This window comes from Vanessa tameamea, chromosome 7 (assembly GCF_037043105.1).
Source record: "Vanessa tameamea isolate UH-Manoa-2023 chromosome 7, ilVanTame1 primary haplotype, whole genome shotgun sequence".
In the NCBI taxonomy this organism is placed as follows: domain Eukaryota; kingdom Metazoa; phylum Arthropoda; class Insecta; order Lepidoptera; family Nymphalidae; genus Vanessa; species Vanessa tameamea.
In genome coordinates, this window is record NC_087315.1 from 8,755,660 (window position 1) to 8,775,968 (window position 20,309).

At 30.2% G+C, this 20,309-nt stretch overlaps 3 protein-coding genes and 1 pseudogene across 3 annotated transcripts; 2 read left to right on the top strand and 2 right to left on the bottom strand.

Moving 5' to 3' along the window:
• The first annotated feature begins 6,505 nt into the window (after positions 1–6,505).
• LOC113401303 (NAD-dependent protein deacylase-like) lies at positions 6,506–8,346 on the top strand. The gene is made up of 4 exons (XM_026641159.2): positions 6,506–6,894; positions 6,965–7,159; positions 7,465–7,624; positions 7,928–8,346. Exons 1-4 carry the CDS (start codon positions 6,577–6,579, stop codon positions 8,131–8,133), a joined length of 879 nt encoding a protein of 292 aa, XP_026496944.1. The 5' UTR covers positions 6,506–6,576; the 3' UTR covers positions 8,134–8,346.
• LOC113401305 (ATP-dependent DNA helicase DDX11) lies at positions 8,268–14,206 on the bottom strand. Its single transcript, XM_026641161.2, has 14 exons — positions 13,939–14,206; positions 13,724–13,844; positions 13,265–13,596; positions 13,015–13,181; positions 12,415–12,655; positions 12,032–12,299; positions 11,424–11,743; positions 11,095–11,283; positions 10,480–10,683; positions 9,956–10,144; positions 9,763–9,878; positions 9,397–9,557; positions 8,539–8,639; positions 8,268–8,428 (listed from the first exon to the last, which is right to left on the bottom strand). Exons 1-14 carry the CDS (start codon positions 14,068–14,070, stop codon positions 8,336–8,338), a joined length of 2,634 nt encoding a protein of 877 aa, XP_026496946.2. The 5' UTR covers positions 14,071–14,206; the 3' UTR covers positions 8,268–8,335.
• Positions 14,207–15,323: 1,117 nt separating this feature from the next.
• Positions 15,324–16,526, top strand: LOC113401315 (uncharacterized; annotated as a pseudogene).
• Positions 16,527–18,243: 1,717 nt separating this feature from the next.
• Dctn6-p27 (Dynactin 6, p27 subunit) lies at positions 18,244–19,610 on the bottom strand. Its single transcript, XM_026641160.2, has 4 exons — positions 19,430–19,610; positions 19,185–19,355; positions 18,934–19,106; positions 18,244–18,539 (listed from the first exon to the last, which is right to left on the bottom strand). Exons 1-4 carry the CDS (start codon positions 19,438–19,440, stop codon positions 18,325–18,327), a joined length of 570 nt encoding a protein of 189 aa, XP_026496945.1. The 5' UTR covers positions 19,441–19,610; the 3' UTR covers positions 18,244–18,324.
• Positions 19,611–20,309: the final 699 nt, after the last annotated feature.

The window sequence follows — 20,309 nt, forward strand, 5'->3', positions numbered from 1 at the left end:
TGTCGATACTGCGTTGTTAAAAAATTGGGATTTTAATTTGAAGGGCCGATTTAAATTTAAACTGGATATTGTATATTATTAATTTACCAATCTCCGTATATCTCACTAAATAGCCGGTTTTATCCAAACAAAACTAGGGAGTCATTGTGTAAGTCAAATATTCCTTTTCAATAAAGTTTCAATTTGTTGTAGATAAACAAATATAAAACAAAAACATTTTTTAATCATTTACCAATGACATTTTTGATGGTTATATAATAAACAATTTAATAGGTACCTGATAAACATAACCCAACTATAAATACTTGGCTTAGATCCCTTACCTACAGCGCATGGTATGCTACCAGTGGTGTATTCAGTCAGATAAAGGCATAGCGCAACGTTGCATTGAGGCAAATGCAAATCTAACATACTCAACATTATTTCAAACCTAATCCATTTATCTTAAAGGATGAATTTTAAAAAACTTATTAAGAATATTGTTTCACAATATTCTTAAAAAAAATGTAATCTATTGTAACATATTTACTAACTTCAAATATGAAGAACGTCCATAACAACTTAAATCCTCAAATCCGCCCTTATACATAAATAAAAACGCTGTTAATGCTGTTCAAACAAAATCTAAACTCTAAAGACCGTTTTTTTATATATATATATAACAGCAAAAATGTAGAACTTCCGGAACGTTTTCATTCCAAATTTCACTTTCTTAATTGACGATTTTTTTAATTCCATATAGAAACATTTACTTATTGATTTTCAAGAAAAAAAAAATTACCACCGGTTCCAAAAGCAACACCTCGACACCTAAGAAAAACTGACGAACGAAACTCAGCGGGACTTTTCTTTCTTCGATCTTTTTTTTTCAACAGTTGAATTTAAAATGCAATTTTTCATATTTATATTATGCTATTGTTTAGTCTTCTAACTATTTAACAGAAAATTATTGACACTAAACCTATGTACTATTTTTGTTTACATCGGCAGACGACGCCAAGTCATGGGTTGGTGTCTTTTTACTTGAAAAGTCAACGAAGTGTCATGAGCAAACAAAATTAGCTTGTACTTGTTATTCAAATTATAAAGTTGTTCATTGATATAAATGAGAAAGAGAAATGGACCAAGAATAGATCTTTGAGGGATCCCCATACGAACCGGGCCCTCAGAAGATCTCTTGATATTATCAACCCTCTGTATTCAATTGCTTAGGTACGAAATCAAAAAGTTTAATGCGGCGTCCCTAAATGCCGTAGTGTCTAGTCCTTGACTAGTGTTTTACGTTACACATAATCGAAGGCCCAAAGCATCCCCAAGGCATCCTGTGACTCGGCCCAAGCCTCAAAAATAGTTTTGATGAGACACTCGTCATAAGTGTCAGTTGTATAGCGACCCCTTGTAAAACCAAATTGTTTATTGTGGAGCAACATCTTCGTATGCAAAATGTATTAACTAAATTTGATTTAATATTATTATTACATTAACTTTTTACATTAAATTTCTTATAAAAAGTAAAGGATAAAAAATAGTTATTTTGGGTTATCCCTATCCCTAAGACATATACCAATACTGTAGACAATAGGAAAGCAATTTTTAACTCTTCCAGTTTCATAATAAACTATAATTCGTGTAATTTTAATTCAAAGTGCACCTAATCTATCAGGTGTACTTTGGATTTTATTATATATTAGCAGCGACTTGACCACGGACACACTCGCTTAAATAATTTGGAGTAAGCACTAATATATTTGACAAAAGAAAATACGATTATAATATGAAAATATGAATTGACTGTTTTAAAGGCAAAATTACATTAAATTTTTTTTTTTATAATTATTTAAAAAAGGTGTTGTGTAATATATTACGATTTTTATCTAAATGTAAGCTTTGGCGTAACATGACTTCTATGTTTCTCTATTATTTTTTCATTGATAGGAACAAACGTGTTATCTTTTTATATTTTATATTTGTTTAATTTGAAAATGAAGCCTATAAATAAAGCATATTTCTTTTACTCATCAGCAAAAACCTAAACAGCTAATTTTAAACTTTCAAAAATGAAGAACTTCCACAAAAACTTTCATCCTCTATTAAACCTTTAATGCTCCTTATGGAATTTTTGGGCAAAATTCCAACCTATTAGACACACCGCCTTAGACTATACTTTGCATATCAGTTAGGGACCATCCATTTATTACGTAAAACTATTTTCGCTAGTTTTGATCCCCCCCCCCCCCTAATATAAGAAAAAATCAGAACTGGCTGACCCCCTCACTCCCTGTTTAATATTTATTACGTAAGAATCTAAAGGAGCAAATGAATACATGTTAGGTTTATTTTTCAAAGTAACAACGTTTTGAAGCAACGTTTTGAGTGTTTATTTGTAATTTCAAAGGTTCTAAAAGTACGCATCCCAACGAACCTCAGCAATAGCGTGGTTTCCCGCGTTTTTTCAAATAATTTATATTTTTTTGATCTAACTCCTTCCCACCTCCTTGTAAGAAAACATAAGACATAGTGCACCCCCCTCCGCCCCTAAATCGTCTTACGTAATAAATGAATGGCCCCTTATTTTAAAATTTCATTAAGTAGAAGATTCATAGGGTGTCAACGACTGGGTTGATTACACTATACCAATATTAAAATTTTCAAATAAATTCTTAGATTATTATTTTTTAGGTAAATTAAATTTTATTATTATTTATTAACATAAGAATTATTCACTTATTGCCATAACTATATACAAATAAAAATTAAAAATAGTTACTGTAAAAATCATAGTCGCTTGGAATGCTAGCAGCATTTCGCCCGTTAAATGGCAATTCCGATCCTCTGCACAAAAAATGAACCAGCCCTCTGTCACCAGTGGAGACAAATAGACAATATTGCTTTTAAATTTTAGTCACTAAAATTTAGTATCAGTCTCACGGCCGAATACTGAAACGTCTCTCAAATCAAACACTCAGTTGAGCGCAACTTAACTTTAAGTAGCACCTAAATTTAAATGGTATTCTCAAACGTCACTCATACAATTTGAGGGCGTGATTAGCTGAGTGGCTCTCAAATGTTTGTTTATGGAAAATTATAAATAAAGCAGTCGGTTTTCGATGATCATTTTATTTTAAGTTCGGTTTACGCAGAATATTATCGTCGTAATGATATAATCTTACTATACTATTGTACAAATTAAATTATTAGAAGTAAATATTATGATTCAGATAAAATGTTAATTGTTTTTATTTTTATTTTATACATCTAGCAAATAATAAAATTAGTAAAATCGAAAAATCAAAAACTATCGTTATAAAAACAATTACGTACAATGAAATAAAAAAAAATGCAACTTATTCAAAAACATAAGAAAATTATTTCGCGCGTTCGTACTTTTTTATCGTAAATAACAAATATGGAAAATAAAAATAAGCGTGGGTGCAATTACACTGAACAAGAAAAAGAAATATTACTAAGTTTAATACACAAGTAAGTAATAAATGAAGAATCAATTATGATATTTTTGCATTGTTTTTTATTATTTTACACTGAATCGTTTTTAAGAAATCAAGATGTAATTGAAAATAAGGAGACGAATGCTCGCATTATTGTAAAAAAGCGTGAAACTTGGGACTACTTAACAAAACAATATAATGCTGTTGCCACTAGTGGTACCAGTACGTGGCAGCAGCTGCGCCACTTATATGAAAATATTAAGCAGCGGTCAAAAAAGAAATTGGCAGATGAAAACGTAATGTTTATTTGTTTAAGTTTATATTATTAGATTTTGTTATAATTACAATACATTTATCTAATTATAACACTTGTATTTCAGAGAAAAAACTTTTACGAAAAAGAAAAGATTATGATAATAAAAAAAAAAGCATTAGATGATAAGGTAAGGTTGACAAAATAGCCATGGAGCACTTCATCAGATTTAACTTTTAACATTAATTCATTTTATAGAGAGAATTAATATGCACCGGTGGTGGGCCATATAAAAGTAGTAATTTAACTAATATGGATGCTCAACTTCTAGCAATGGTTGCTCCCCAAGTACAACCATTGCCAAACCCCTATGATGACGCTGCGCTTTATTTTGGTCAGTCATCAAATAAAATATTTTCCAACTACTGTAAATATAAAACAAAAAATAATTGTTATTATAACTTTACACAGGGGATACAGAAATGAACGTTGAACTGGATATTCATACAGAAACCATATGCGATGGTATGACCTTTTATATTATTAAAAAAAAAAAAAACAGTTTCAAAGTAAAACTTAAAAACATGTTATTTAAAATATAATTGAATGACAAAAACTATTGTTTTAGATGAAAGAGTATATGATAGTAATGTTATGGGTGCTGTTCCATCAACTTCACAAGTAAATGGTAATTGACTATTATTTTTATTAATGTTAATGGATGTATTTAAGATCAAATCCTAATATATGTATAAATCTGTTTCTTAGATAGCAATGTAACACAGCAAACGACTTTAATAAATAGCCAAGCACAAGATAAAGAGAAGGTTAACAATGGTAAATATTGAAACAAATACTGTGGTTATTTTATTTTTATTTCACAAATATAAACCTTAAATAGCTTATGGATGTTAATAATTTTAAAATTATCAATATAACATAGCATGTATTTATAATTCCAGAAAAAGCAGAACAAAAAATAATAAAAAAGAAATGCATTGCCCGTGGATCCATTAAAGAACAATATTTTAAAACTAAATTACAAACTGCCAGACTAGAAAAAAAATATTTAATAAACAGGGAAAAAAGGGAGAATAACAAATATAAAATAGAAATGGAAATACTTCAATTGAGGAAGAAAAGATTACAGGGTCGACCATAGTTTTTTTGTAAATTTATCTATATTTTTATAAACATATTTACTGATTTGTTAAGGAATATTAATAACTTATTTTTTTGAAAATATGAGACTGATTTTTATTGTTAAATTATTAGATTAAAGTTTATTATTTAAAAGATGCTTATACTAAATTGAAAATAAAATAGTGATTATTAAGTAAAATGTGTATTAATTATTGATGATCGAACAACAAAATTCTGATTGCCTTCATGGATTGTTTCATCAGTTTGTATTTCCTCAACACTGTTTAAAGTATCCTCTTCAACTATTACGTTACCTTGCCTAGACAGTGCAATATTATGAAGCACTGCACATGCCACAATAATTGGTGGAATACTTTTTACATTTACTCCTAGGCCATTATGTAAACTTGGAAATCTAAGTTTGAGAACACCAAAAAGCCTTTCAATAGGGTTCCTTGATGCTACCTGAGCTCTATTATATGCTTCTTCAGCTATTGTATTTGGATTTAATAGAGGGGTAAGCAAATAATGTCGACATGGGTAACCACTGTCTCCTAAAAGCACAAAATTTGCATAATCACCACGCTCAAATTGTGCACATAAAGGAGAGTCATTAAAAATTGTACTGTCATGTACAGAGCCCGGCCATCTTGCTACCACATTTCGGATGCATAATTTCGCATCACATACAATTTGCACATTTAACGAAAAAAACCCTTTTCTGTTGCGAAAAGTTTCAGCTTGATATCCCCCTGTAAACAAAATTAAAAAATTTAATTGTGTTCCCATTTAAGCGACACATATTACTACTTCTTGTACTAATGTAAGTAGGTACCTGGTGAATTGATTTTAATGTGTGTACAATCAATAGCTCCCAATATCCTCGGAAATCCTGCAATGGAGTAAAAGTCGTTTGCCACTTCTATTCGTTCCTGGGAATCCGGCATTTTAATGAAATTGCAACTGAGTTTTGCTATTGCAGCTGTGACTTTATGTACCACACGGTGAACAGTTACTTGTTCGACTTGGAATATGTCTCCTATAACTTTTTGATAACTGCCAGTAGCGTAAAATCGAAGAGCTATCAAAATTTGGTCTCTTGGCTGTAAGGCTCGGTTGCGTTTCGTCAAAGGCGCGATTACCTTGCCAAACAATGACTCCAGGTATAATACCGTATCTTTGGAAACACGGAACCGACTTAGAAATTGGTTGTCATCATATTTTTCGAAGCCATTTAACTTTTCTTCATTCTTACGGCTGCTACGGGATGTCGTTTCGTCGTCCGAAAGTGAAGAAAGTGAAGATAGTGACATTTTTTAAACTTATAAAACACTGATAAACGATTTAAGATAGCTAGCGACCACTCTCAAATTTAACGGCGTCTCAAATAATTTGAGTGGGCTTTTTGACATTTGTCATTCGTTGAGTGGCGTTTCAGTATACGGTTTTTACTTTGAGTGGTGTTTAAAGGCTAGTTATTTTGAGTCGCTCTCAAATTTGAGTGACGCTCAAAAATGACGTTTGAGTATGTGAAATTTTAATTTAACGGCGTCTCAAATAGTTGAGTTGGACTTAAATATTTAAGTGACGTTTCAGTATTCGGCCGTCACTGTCTCAGACATTGACAATTTGACAATCCAAACTTGTCAGTTTGTCAGACTGACATTACATAAAAATATTTACATTCTCTAAATCACATATGATAGCTTTGTTTATAATATTGAATCAATTATTATGTGCATAATCTTAGTCAGGGTCATACGTAGTGTAGTTAGACATCCAATCCATTTCCAAACTATGTCAACTCGTCAATCTAGTGATATCGTAAAGTTTAAGGAATCATTAAAAGCCGCAAAAGAAATCGTAATTTTATCAGGCGCCGGGATAAGTGCTGAATCAGGAATACCAACGTTCAGAGGAGCAGGAGGATATTGGAGAAAATATCAGGCATCTTCTTTAGCAACGCCAGAGGCATTCCGAAGTAGTCCTAGTCTGGTTTGGGAATTTTATCACTACAGGCGAGAAGTAGCTGCACAAGCACAACCGAACGCAGTAATACTAATTTAACTATTTTACATTTAAAATGGTTTATTTCCACTTTATAAAATTTAATTATTTCTAGGGACACATAGCTATAGCTAAATTTGAAATGAAATATGGTGTTGAAAAAAAAGTAACAGTTATAACTCAGAATGTTGATGGTCTCCATGAAAGAGCTGGTACAAAAAATCTAATTGAACTTCATGGTAACTTATTCAAGACTCGTTGCACTAAATGCAAAGAAGTTTTAGCAAACACAGACATTCCAATTTGTGAGGTACAATGTTCTTTAACTTAGTTAAAATATAGTCTATATTCTTATTTAATTACAATGAAGCACTTTAAATTAATTAGTTAAAATTAAAATATATACAAAAATATTTTTTAACCTAAGGTTTTTATATAAATATTTTTACAATTTTATCTTCTAATCTATATTTATTGTAATTCTAGTTAACTACTATATAATGAAATTATTTTTATTCAATAAAATAAAATCAATTCGAAGAAACAAAGTTATGTATAAAAATTTAGCTGCAAAAAAAATTAACATTTAACATTGATTTATGCTTGCTTTTATAGGCTTTAGCCAATCGGGGTGCACCAGATGCCAATATAGTTGGATCAGATATCCCAATTAAATCTTTACCACACTGTAAAAAAGAAAATTGCAGTGGCCTCTTACGACCACATATTATCTGGTTTGGTGAAAGTTTAGAACCTGCTATCTTGGAGAAAGCTGGTAAACACTTTAATGTATATAATCATAAAATTGCATATATTTAGAAAAATGCTTTTAATCATACAATACTTTCAACCAATACAAGCCTGGTATGTAGGTATTCTATGGAAGCTTAAAAGTGCTGCATATACTACAAATAAATTACATTTATGATGTTTGATTGTTCTGCATATGGCTAAATGTACATTAAATAACACTCTCTTTTCACCTATAAAATATTTTACATTATGTTAAAATAATAATTGTCAATTTGCAAATATAAATTTGAATAAGATAAAAATTACCTAATTTATCTTTGTTTAGGAGAAGCCATGGAAAGCTGTGATGTATGTCTTGTAGTAGGAACATCTTCTGTAGTGTACCCTGCTGCAATGTTTGCACCCCAAGCAGCTCAGAGGGGAGCTATTGTTGCCGAATTTAATATTGAACCTACACCAGCTACACCAGATTTTCATTATTACTTTGAAGGGCCATGTGGAAAAACACTACCTGTAGCTCTATCAGATTGAGTGGTATAGTATAGGAGTGTATAGTTGTTAGGTAATAGTTATCATATTATTGACATGTTATTAGTTTTTTAATTTCCCATGTTAAAAATGTTAGGAAATAGGTATAGTTAAATAATAACAAAAAAACAACACATAAAAAAAGATTTTTATCACAGCTATTAGAATTAGAGTTGTATGTATAAAATTTTAAAATAAATTATTTTTAGACTTTAATATTTTTTTCTCTTTGTCTTGCAAAAAACTTAGCCACACATCCCATTGTTTGTCCAAATGTACAGTTTGATATTAGAGATTTCTGAAAAATTAAAAATTATTGTGCTATCATAATATATTACTAGTAATAATACATTCGTTTTGACTTGTTATAGTTAATTATAGATTTTTTTTAAAATATATTAATATTACCTGTACAAATGAAGGTAATGCTGAAATGGTTTGAGGTCTAGAATATCTTTCATCTACTAGCAATACACAAGCAAAATCATTAGCGTGCCTCACAGCTCTACCTGAAAATACATTTAATAAATTAATTAACACAGTATGAAATTATATGTAAAACTAGATTATTTTACAGTTCATGAACAGGATTTTAGAAAAATATTAATAATCTAGGGGGATTCATACTCTTATAGCAAAATGGGCTATTCGGCTGAACATTGTCATCTATGTTGTTAATCATAAATTTTTTAGTTTTTATTCTAGTGTATTTAGGAAACCTTTATGGACAGTGTATATGTCGGCCTCTTCATCATAATGAAATGTGTTTGATTGCTCTAGTGGGATGATACTTAGCAGGTATGATACTGTTACCAGATATTACATTCACTAGCTTTAAAGAGACTTAACTAAGTCATTGAAGATCCAAAGCTTAAGCAAAGGTAAAGTAATAATCACTACTATTTGTCGTCATGTGTCGCACTTCGCAATTCGGGTTTAATATATTTAGATTCTAGCAACAAGATCACAATTTTATTCTATTCATCATTTGTCGGAACCTCAGTTTTTAATATATTTATAGTTATCCAAAATGTCTTTCAATGTTTTGCTGTAATTTTATTAATTGCTGATATCCGACGGGAAATCTATGTAAGAAGAGTAAGGCAATATTAATTTAGATTTGAATACAACATATAGCTTCTCCTTTTGCTCTGGCCTTGTATCAAACTATTTGAGGTCGGCGCACCTTGTCTTTGCCTTCAATAACATAAAGGTATGGTTTTAATACAATTTGACGCATTAACTTTATATATATGTTTTATTTACCAATACACTGATTGACAGCTTTCATACACAAATTTTCATAATAAATGCTTCCCGCACCAAGATTTCTTTTGTTCATATAACTCATCTTTTCTTGTAGTTCTGGGGATTTTACGTTTGGATAAGGCATGCCGATTACCATAACACACCGACCTAAATTATCGCTGTAACAAAATCTTTATTAACATCGTTTTGTAATAAAGAATATTGTTTACTTTTGTATGAGCAAAGTGTCATTTAAGAAATAATTATTGCACTTCTAGTGTTGTATTGCACTGTATCTAAAATTATCATGGCTCAAAAAAAAACATACATATAGAACATATGGAAGTGAAAATACCGAAGTCAGAAGTAAAAGATTATATGTACCTGAAATTCAGACCTTCACTTAATTTTCCACCAACTACACTAAATAAGAGAGCACCATTCTGAGTTCCTGTCCCTGTATCTTTACCATTTATGGCCGCGGCATACTTTTGTAAAACCTGTAACCACATAAAACATAATGGTATATGAATTTATATTGTTTTATGGATTAAGATCTATCGATAAAAGAATATACCTCATCAACTTCCGATGCTGATTTAGGTTCTCGGAATATCTTTTTCTTCTTACTTATAATTTCAATAACTTTACTGCAATTCAGATGATCGTATAACAACTGTTCGTATGAGTATGATGGAAGAAAACATACGACACCGTCGGGTACTATACTACAAACGTTTCTTAGTATGCGACCAACTTCATTCAACTAAAAATATATAAAAGTAGAATTTTAAATGGGATAGCTATTTTTGAAAATTAGCTTAGCTTATCGAAACAGATTACAAGACTACACGTATTAACGAAAATTGAGATTGAAAAAAATTTTAACAGTAACGTCGACAACAGCAAATGACATCGTCAAATTAAAATTAAAAGTTAGACTTTCAGTTTGCCAAGAGTTATGTAATTTCCTATTGCTGGCCAAAAGTATCCTCACTTTTGGAGAAGGAATACGACAATGCGAGTAGCATTGTAGACAAATCCTTCTCCCTGCTACTGATTTAAATTATAAATAGTAGAATGTTTAACAAAAATTCTTACCAAGTCTTTAGAAGTTCGGTTTTCATATAAAAAATTCAAACTGACGTTAGAGGGACCTTTTGATAGACAAACACCCAACACATTCTCTGGCGCCACAACATGTTCACATTTTACTATATTAACACATTCTGTGCTTAATTGGTTATTTGTTAGCAAGGCTTGAAACTCGTTCACCGGTTCCATTGTACCTCCTGCTAGAATGACCTGAAATATTAAATAAACATTTGAAACTAGTACCTTATATTATTATTTAGTACCTAAAGTTTAAATGGCGTTGGTATTAACCCCGCCTGTATCATAGAAATGAAGTATGTAAAAAAGTGAATAAGAGTTTTTCAAGTTGAATGTCATTTCAGCTTACTGCTTCGCTTATCATGATATATCATAAGCGAAAAAAAATCCGTCTAGTCGTTCCCGAGATATCATATAAACTTTTCAGATTTATGATATCAGAATAAGTAAAATTATTATTGTTATTATTCTATAATAAATTATTAAACAAAAATAAAAGCAATATATAAATCTTATTAAGCACATCCCTCCCGTCTACTTTACACATAATAATATTGCTTAAACAAAGCCTCGTAAATTTTCTGAAGAGTTGAGAAGACTTACAGATCGACACTGACTGACAACTTGCTCAAAATGTTCTGCTGGGTTCAAAAGGAGATACTTGAGGTGTCCAGTTTCCCCAACATGTGCTAAAACTCTCCCATTTTCGCTTCGATCGCACAACCTCTCCAAAAAATCCAGAACTGCATATAACCCACTACCAGCTGATATTTCCGTTAATAATACAGGCATCTAAAAATGTACTTCATTTTTACTTGGACTATATGTTGTTACACATATAATATTATTACAACTTTATATTTTCAACAAAAAGATATAAAGTTCTAAACATAACAGTCCTATTAATATAATATAGAAAAATATGTAGGTACCTGATTATTTGATTTTATGTCTAATTTTGGTGCATTTACAAGTTGCTCATGTTCATCTTTCTTCTTTGATATGTTACTAAGAAATTCCTTAAAATTAGCCTTTTTGTTGATTGGTTCTTTTTTATTTTCCTCCATGAGTCCTTGCTGACTATATCTTATCGAAAAGCCATGTAATTTTGGGGCCAGTCTCGTATTTCTACAGAATTCCACTAGGGGACGTATGTTCATATGATCTATTTCAGATTTTATAACAAAATCCTCTAGTGTGTATATTGTTGCCTGTTGCTTCTTATCATTTGTCGATTTTGGTTTTATGAGACCTGAAAAATCACATTCTAGCTGTATATTTTCATAATCCTATGTATCTTCGATAAAAATGTATATAATAGGTAATTTTTCAATTTAAAAATGTCACACATTGTATATAAGGTGTTAATAAAATACTATTTTTTTTTCTGGGTTAATGTATTTTCTTAATGGAATATTAAAGTTGACTAACTACATACTAATTTAATCATTTTACTTTTATACTAACTTTAGTTCTAAATGTGAGTTACAAAGTCCTTCTTTCATAATAAATAAATAAATAGGTAAAAATTGTTTTATACCTAATAACTTTCCAACTATAAAACTAACTTGATTCAACTGTAAAAGACTCTTGCTACTAAAACGAGTTCTGTATTTGTTAATGTAGAATTCCAAAAATGTCTTTATAGATCCTAATTGTTTAAAAGACACTGGAGCCGAATGAGCATTTTCTAAAGCTGCAGTCAGACCATGAGCTTCATCTAAGATTAAAACATTATCTTTCAATTTTAAAGATATCCCTGATCTCGCTCCACTGCTTACTATACCGGCATGGCTTATTAAAACTACCTGAAATTTATAATCAAATACATAAAAAAAAAGATTTATAATACATTCATTTGAAAAAATTACAATTCTTTAATTTTCAGATCTATCTGTCATATCGAATAGAAAGAAAACATACCTCTGATTCATCCAAAGCCATCCTGGACGCATAGTATGGACATGCTTTCAATTGTTTTCCACACTTTATTATGTCTTCCATATCCATTATTTCAACTAGTAATTGATCTTTTAACTTAGCTATATTGTTCTGATTATAGTATGGACATGCTGAACAAGATTTTGTCTTTGTTTTCTTTAACACTTTACCCTCTTCAGCAATGGAAGTGGACTTTGTTTTAGATTTCTGCATATCAAGGCATCTGTAAAATAATAATGATATTGCATACTTAAGAGAGATTAAAAATATACTATGATTGAACTAAACAAAAATTAGACAGTGACAACTGCACCACTTAATAAAGGCTTAATTTTATAAAAGGAAATAGTCCAACAAATTAACTTCACATCTGAATATAAATGAAATTGCAACTATTTAATTTTTATTACTAACTTATCAGGAATCAGTGCATTAATAATCTAAAATAACTAGGTTTTATTATTATCTTAGTATTTTTAAACAGATACAGTGTGTATATAATTATTAATAATATTACAAAATTAAAATAATAGCTTTTAATAGCAATTAGACATAACAAATTGAATGACATTAATATCTTACCTTTCATTAATAAGATTACCATTTTTTAATTTATTAACATCAGAGTTTATGCAGTAATGCTGTCTCGATGCAAGAGTGATTACTCTAGTGTTATATTTAAAAATCGTCCTTTTGATTTCACCTACAAACTGTGACAGTTGGCTATGAGTTCTACTGCTTATATAAATCTGCAAACATTTCAAACTTATTTATTTAGACAGATGCAAGTAGAAAAATTAATCTCATTAAATGTTAATCTACATTCTATAACCTTTGTGTTATTTTCTTCATTCGCACCTAAATTTATTTCTTCATTGTCAGAATCATCTTCCCTATTTTCACTTTCCTCTATAATAAGATCTTGATCATCAATACTTTCTTTTTCTTCTGATATGTGATCATTATTTGTTTCATTATCTTTATCTCTTTTTTTAATAAAATGATCATTTTTATTAACACTAATGTTTTGTTTCATAGTTTTCTTTTTTAATTCATCAAACTCTTTTGCTTTCTGTGTTATACTATTGAATTTCATTTGCAAGTTTATTAAAATTTGGTTCTTTTTTATTTTATTATACTCTTCTTGGAGCCAATCATCAGTATCTGTAGTAGTAGTATGTTATTGTTTATTTTAAAATCACTTAGTTTTTTTTAAATAAATTCCTTTTATAAGAGTTATCAAATTTAAACTTTCAAAAATTTTACTATAATGTAAATTAATATAATTTACCTGCTTTGCTTAAAAGTTCAAGTTTAATTTGACTTATTTCCTTTGTTAGATCCTCTAAAATTTTCTTGTTGCTGTCTTTTAGCCACTGCAGGGCGCCACAACAAATGCTTAATGATTTACCCTGATATTAAATAACACATAATACTTAAATGACAAATTAATACAGTCATATAAATTTTGTATTTATTTATTACTCCATTATAAAAACAACTTACGGTTCCAGTGGGACTTTCAAATATACCACATTTTCTATTTTCAATTGTTAAATAGAGTTCGTTCATAAACTTTTTTTGGATTTCATACGGTTGAAATGGAAATGAAAATGAGGGATTCATAATTTCACTCATTGTCGTTGTTCTAGTTTAGGTTTGTTTTAAAATAATTTGTTTTTTTAAAAAACGTTATATTTAAACTGTTACTTAAATCACAACTTAACATTCATTAACCATATACTATGTTCTATTAAAATCTTATTAGCATTAATATTATTTAGACTATATAGTAGAATTACTATTAAGTATTGAGACTTGGCGCCAAATTACATACACTTCACAGATGCATCTGTCAGGCTCTGACAGAAGCTCTGTCACTGCCAGTTTAATTCAGTTTATATGTATTATCTATGAGCTCTGCACTGCGAACGGTCAGTTTGTTAGAAAAAATATATATTAATCAAGTAGTCAATACCAATAGTGGCAGATGCCAGAAAGTACCAAAGAATATACTCGTACAATCACTACCTTGCCCAAATCATTAGGCACTCTAGGTGCGCGCTCAGAAAACTGCGTTTTGGGCGCTCAAAACAATTTTATGAATTTCTATGTTAACAATTACAGCAAGCACTGCCGTCCGAGTCCTGGATACGCTCGTCGCTCAGCGCTCACGGCTGTCAGGCGCAAGTTCATACAAGTTTAAGCCATCACTTTTAGACTTTTAATTTAGGAGACCATATTCAACAACAACAATATGAAGTGCACACTGTGCTCATCTTTGACGAGCTTACGATCAGCGCTCTACACCCGTTTATCGTACGGTGCGCCCGAAATCCAACGTTCTGGTTGTGCATCTTCTATGACTATTACTTCTATGACCTTATTGTTTAGTTTGTGCTCTCTTAAGAAGCGGATGGAAAACATTTCCTTCGTATAAATAAAGAAAAATTTTCTTTAATAGTATATCGAAGCACAGTTGACAAAATATTAATTTAGCTAAAAAAATATAAAATACTTATTTTTGCCGCCTTTGGGCATTGCTTTGTGTCATATTGTCACTGTCAAAATATTTTCAATCTGTAATGACTAATCTGCATTCTTTACTGTTCACTATGCTATGTTACTAATTTACCATACTATAAAAACATGAGTACACAATATTATCAGTTATCACTTATCACTATACAGTAGGAAGTCTAGGAATTTAGGAAGTTGATAAACTAAATTATTAACTTTTTTATCTATCTTCATTCTTCAGATAAAACTTAACTCTTCTCTGGGAGTGGGAAGTTTATTCAACCTTTAGTTTAAAAAAATGGAGCTCTCCAATTATTTATTTAATATCTTAAAAAATATATTTTAACAATCACTTTCCATTAATTTGGAAAATGGTATCAGTGTTATCTAGTGATAGTGACAGTAATATGGAAGTCCTAGCTCAATTGTCCGATTGGGATAGTAATAGTACCGATAGTGATTCAAAAGAAGAGCAACTATGCTGTTCTTCACTGAGAATAAACAGTTTAAATTACATGCAGAGTCTCGAAGATGCTGAATTTACCTTGAGATTTAGACTTTCTAAATCTGGAGTGACTTCTTTGTTGATGGAAATTATGCCCTACGTCCGTGTAACCTCGTCAAGGCAAGTTGAAAAAAACTAAGGTGTCTATTTTGAAACAGCATTGATTTATATGCAGAAATTATTATAGGAATCATGGGGTGCCACCGCTTCATCAATTGTTGCTGACATTACGATTTTATGCATTAGGGACTATGTTGATTTCCATAGCTGACTTTGTTGGGGTCTCAAAATCAACAGCTGGCCGAACAGCCATTGCCAGCTTGTATGATAAATATGTGTTTGTTAACCTTGGAGGAGCAGAGAAATTTTATGAAATTGCTGGATTTCCACAGGTTCTTGGAGCAATTGATTGTACACATATCTGTATACAGTCTCTATGTAAACATTACCCAAAACAAAATAAATATTCATATTTATTTGTTAATTTTAAATTTAATTACTTTTTTTGTAGGTCATGTATTAGGAGAGGAATTTAGAAACTGTGATGGTTTCTTTTATTTGAATGTCCAAACAGTCTGTGATGCTGATTTAAAGTTTATTAATGTTGTTGCACAATGGCTAGGTTCTACTCATGATGCAACAATTTTCGATAACTCTGTCCTTAGAGGTAATATTCTTATTGTTTTAATGGAACAGGAGGCAAATTGTCTGTATGCTCACCTGATGGAAAGTGACTGCCATTGCCAATGGACATCTACAAAAATGAGGGCTTGCAGGGTTGTTCCCGGCCTTAAAGAATTGAGTAGGTTCTATTTTCGAAAGTTGAATTTTAACTGTTGGGAATAAAATGCCTGTTCTAGCTGTTACTTTGTGCTTGTCATTGCCAGTTGTTCAGGCAACAGTAATTGCTACTGCTGTACTTTATAATATTTGTAGAAATAATAACATTAAAGAAGTTCCTCCAGAGATTAACGTACCAATAAGTCCAAATTACCATGAATTTATAACCCAAAATGTGGATACCCAGGATCAAACAAGAGCTAATGTTGTTAATAAATATTTTATGTGAGGAAATAAATTTTAAGTACTAATATGTATGTCTGTCTTATACAGATGTTATCACAGTTAGCCTGAAAAGGATGCAGTTTGGCTAACCCTTAGTCTAAGTTGAAATAATATGAAATGAAGTTGTTATTCTATAAAATGTATAACAACTAAATATATTATATAAATTATATTGGTCTAATTAACTATTTAGGTGTGCGTTCTGTGGCAAAAAATGCATATAAGTCCAAGATTTCAACACTGTCAATGTTAAAGATATAATAACTATGTTTAGATCATTAGATATATAGAAAATAGCTGATCTGTGGGGGATCTCTATTACAGTAGTCAGTCCAATAATTGATGTGATTGCACCTTATCTTGTAACTATATTTAGTAATTGTATTATAAGTGCTATGTTTCCCGACCTAATGAAACAAAGTAAAGTAATACCAATTCTTATATCAAATAGTACTACAAACCCCAATAAATATATATTCTTACTCTTAGCAAGATCTTTAAAAAATTAATACTTAATAAAATATTACATTTTATAAAAAAACATGATGCTACACAACAAACAATTTGGGTTTCCAATAGGTCGCTCGACAACTGATGCTGGTGTTGAGCTAATAAAAAAAATCTTTGAAGCATGGGAAACGAAGCGCAAGATGATTTAGGGATATTTTGTGACATGTCAGGAAGTTACGTTAAAAAAGCCGAGCAAACACCTAATTTCGTACCTCAACAATCGAACTCAAAGAGTAAATCTAAATGGTAAAATCCTGCTGAGTTTCTTCCGCCGGTTCGACTCTGGTCTTTATTGTTTCTTGCCAAATCAAAAACGGACGGAAGAAAATATAATACTTCTATGGTGAAATAAGATTTTTGAATTCAAGCATATTTTCACTTTCTATTCCCTTACTTATTACCATTACGATAATTTGATGTTATGGAATTATGGTTACCATAGTTCCATAACATCGGGATGCTAGTCATCTCTCTCTAACTCGATCGGGAATTACTTAGCTCAAGACTTTACGAGATATGGGAATGTAGGGACTGTCAAGCAAAGGGTACTTTCAAACTTTGCTAAGCTGCTGGATTATTTTACAGAAACATTTAATTAAATTTTAATAGTCTAATTTAGGATTTGAATTTGGTATCAGGGGGTACAGGGTAGAGAGGGTAGTCTTATCATTCTGTCACAGAATCATCAAGGCAGTCTTTCTTGATATTAAACAAACATTAGTTATTTTATTAGAAATGATTAGTTATGTTTAGTAATCATTACTATAGAATAGGTCTGTTCTACATTATAATATACATATTGTATTTTAAACAGCTTCCACAGATTGTTTACAGATAAGTGTTTATAACAAAATTTGAGATTACATGTGCATGTACTCTCATTATTGGTTTTATTTAGAGGTCTAAAATGAATGGTTGTTGGCCATGCTGTAACTGTGCATGTGTGAATATTATATTAATGGTTCAATAATAAAGAACATTACTTTTTACATTTGCAAGGTATAGTAAGCATTTTATATAAGTTATATATTTGGGTTTTGTATCAGAGACACAAGCTGAAAAGTGCAAGTTGGTGAATAAATCAAATATTTTGTAATAAAAAGTTAGGTTTAAATAAAACCCAAATATAAGGTATTAAAAACAGAAGATTTGATAATATTTATCTCGATAATTTAAAAGAAAATTATATCTTACAATATTAAACATAAAAATTAAGCTTAAAATTTAGCAAACAGTATTATATTTTTAAGAGTATTCAATTAATATTAAACACAAGATTTCAAAATGAAGAATTATTTTGAAATTTCTTGTGATTGTCTGGAAGGCAAACGTTTATGTACATTTGGTTTCCTTAGCCTGTGATAATTTGGCATTACTTTGCTGAGAAAGTCCAATTGTAATAGCTGGGAAGGTTGCTTTTCTAGAGCTTCTCTGTTATGATGTTCTGACCCCCATATAACTGTGTTATCTGCTAATGTTTGTGTTACAGTTAAATTACAAGCTGCACCTACAAAATATTTTACAAAGTTTAGAAAGTATACTATTTGATATATTATTATGATGATAAAATATTATATTATTAAAATAAATTTAATGATTTTAAATTAACATGGTTATTTTTATTACTAACAGTATTTAAAACGGGATATTTACCCTTTAATCAATGGTATTCAATCAATTAATCAATCGATTAAGGCAGTATTTTGTATTTTGTCTTGTTCACAAGACATTCGTAGATAATGTCGAATTGAATTGAATTTAAAAATAATGTCGAAATATCGAGCTCCACCAAATGAAAATAAAAAACATGGTAAATATCCCGTTTTAAATACTCTTAGTAAATTTAATGATGTAACTAAATTTACATTATACAATAATTATCATAAGGAAGGAATATTTACCAATAACACATCCACTACCAATTTTTACATTAACACCAACAAATGATCTGCATTCAAACACATTACTCTCTCCAATATGGCCAAATGAAGACTCTAACCGACATCCCACTTCAAAAACATTATGAGCACCTATAAACAGTGGTTTTGGTGGATTCTCTTGTTTGTCACTTTTCCTGAAAAAGGTGAACTATGTTAAGACAACTTTTGCAGAAATAACTTTATTTAAAAATAAAGAGAAATTAAAATTCTACTTATGTATAATTGTGGAATATTCTTCGATAATACAATATTCAGCTATAATAATTGGGCCGCCATCAGCAATGATAGTAACTCTTGGGTGAATGACTGTCCCTCCACCAATTGTTATATCCCCTTCTAATGTACAATCCTCACACACAGTTGCACCAGGTAAAATTTTAATACTGCAAGTATGAAAAAACAGATTACTTCATATCTTGTAATAATAACAAACGTTGAATATAAATGTCAAACTCACTTTTGCGACATTTTGAAATTGTAACACCTTGAAACTAAATGAAACCGATGACCAAATATATTTAAACTTCTATTAAATATTTTGCTTTTTATTTATGAATTGAGGATGATGATTTCATTTTTAATTTTCAAATTGCAGTTGTGTAGACAATTTGTCATAGTCAATAGCAGATGTCAAGTGTCAACTGTCAAGTCGCCATTTTTCAGCTCGGCGAGTTTTTTCTCTTTTTGGTTTTTGGTACTAATGTTTCACTGTTACTGTTAATTTTTAACAAAAGCTCATAATCTTGCCAAGTTACTATGTTTATTAATAAATAAAAATGTGCTTGCGATGATCCTACAAAAATCTTGGACATACAAAATCTTTCAGATCCAAAATATTAACATTTTTCGTTTCGGTCTCTAGTTTCAAGAAGAAAATCACAAATATTATTTTTATACTACCAATGATATTCTAATAAATAGATATGTTATACACTTACTAAACAACAGAAAAAAGTGTGCCGGGGACCGTTAATTTTTCATTTCGCTAAAAGTAAAAAGGAAAGCTTGATAAAAGCAATAAGAATAAGAGACAACAAGATGTTTTAATTGCGTGTGAATGTAAACAAATATTATTCGGGCCACCAATCACCGCACGTTGCCATTATAGACTAACAAATTCAATAGGCAGAAGGTACAAACCACGTGTACAGAATTTGTAGCCGGGATTTATGCCTATATAACAAATAAATAGTATAAAAGGTAGGTGAAAAATTTAAGACGTTTTAAAAACAAAGAAATACACATATTATAAAAACAATCATACACCTTCGAAAAGATTCAATTTATTTCTTTTCTGTCGCTTAAAGAGCATTTTAATTTCGGGATTATTTTTATGA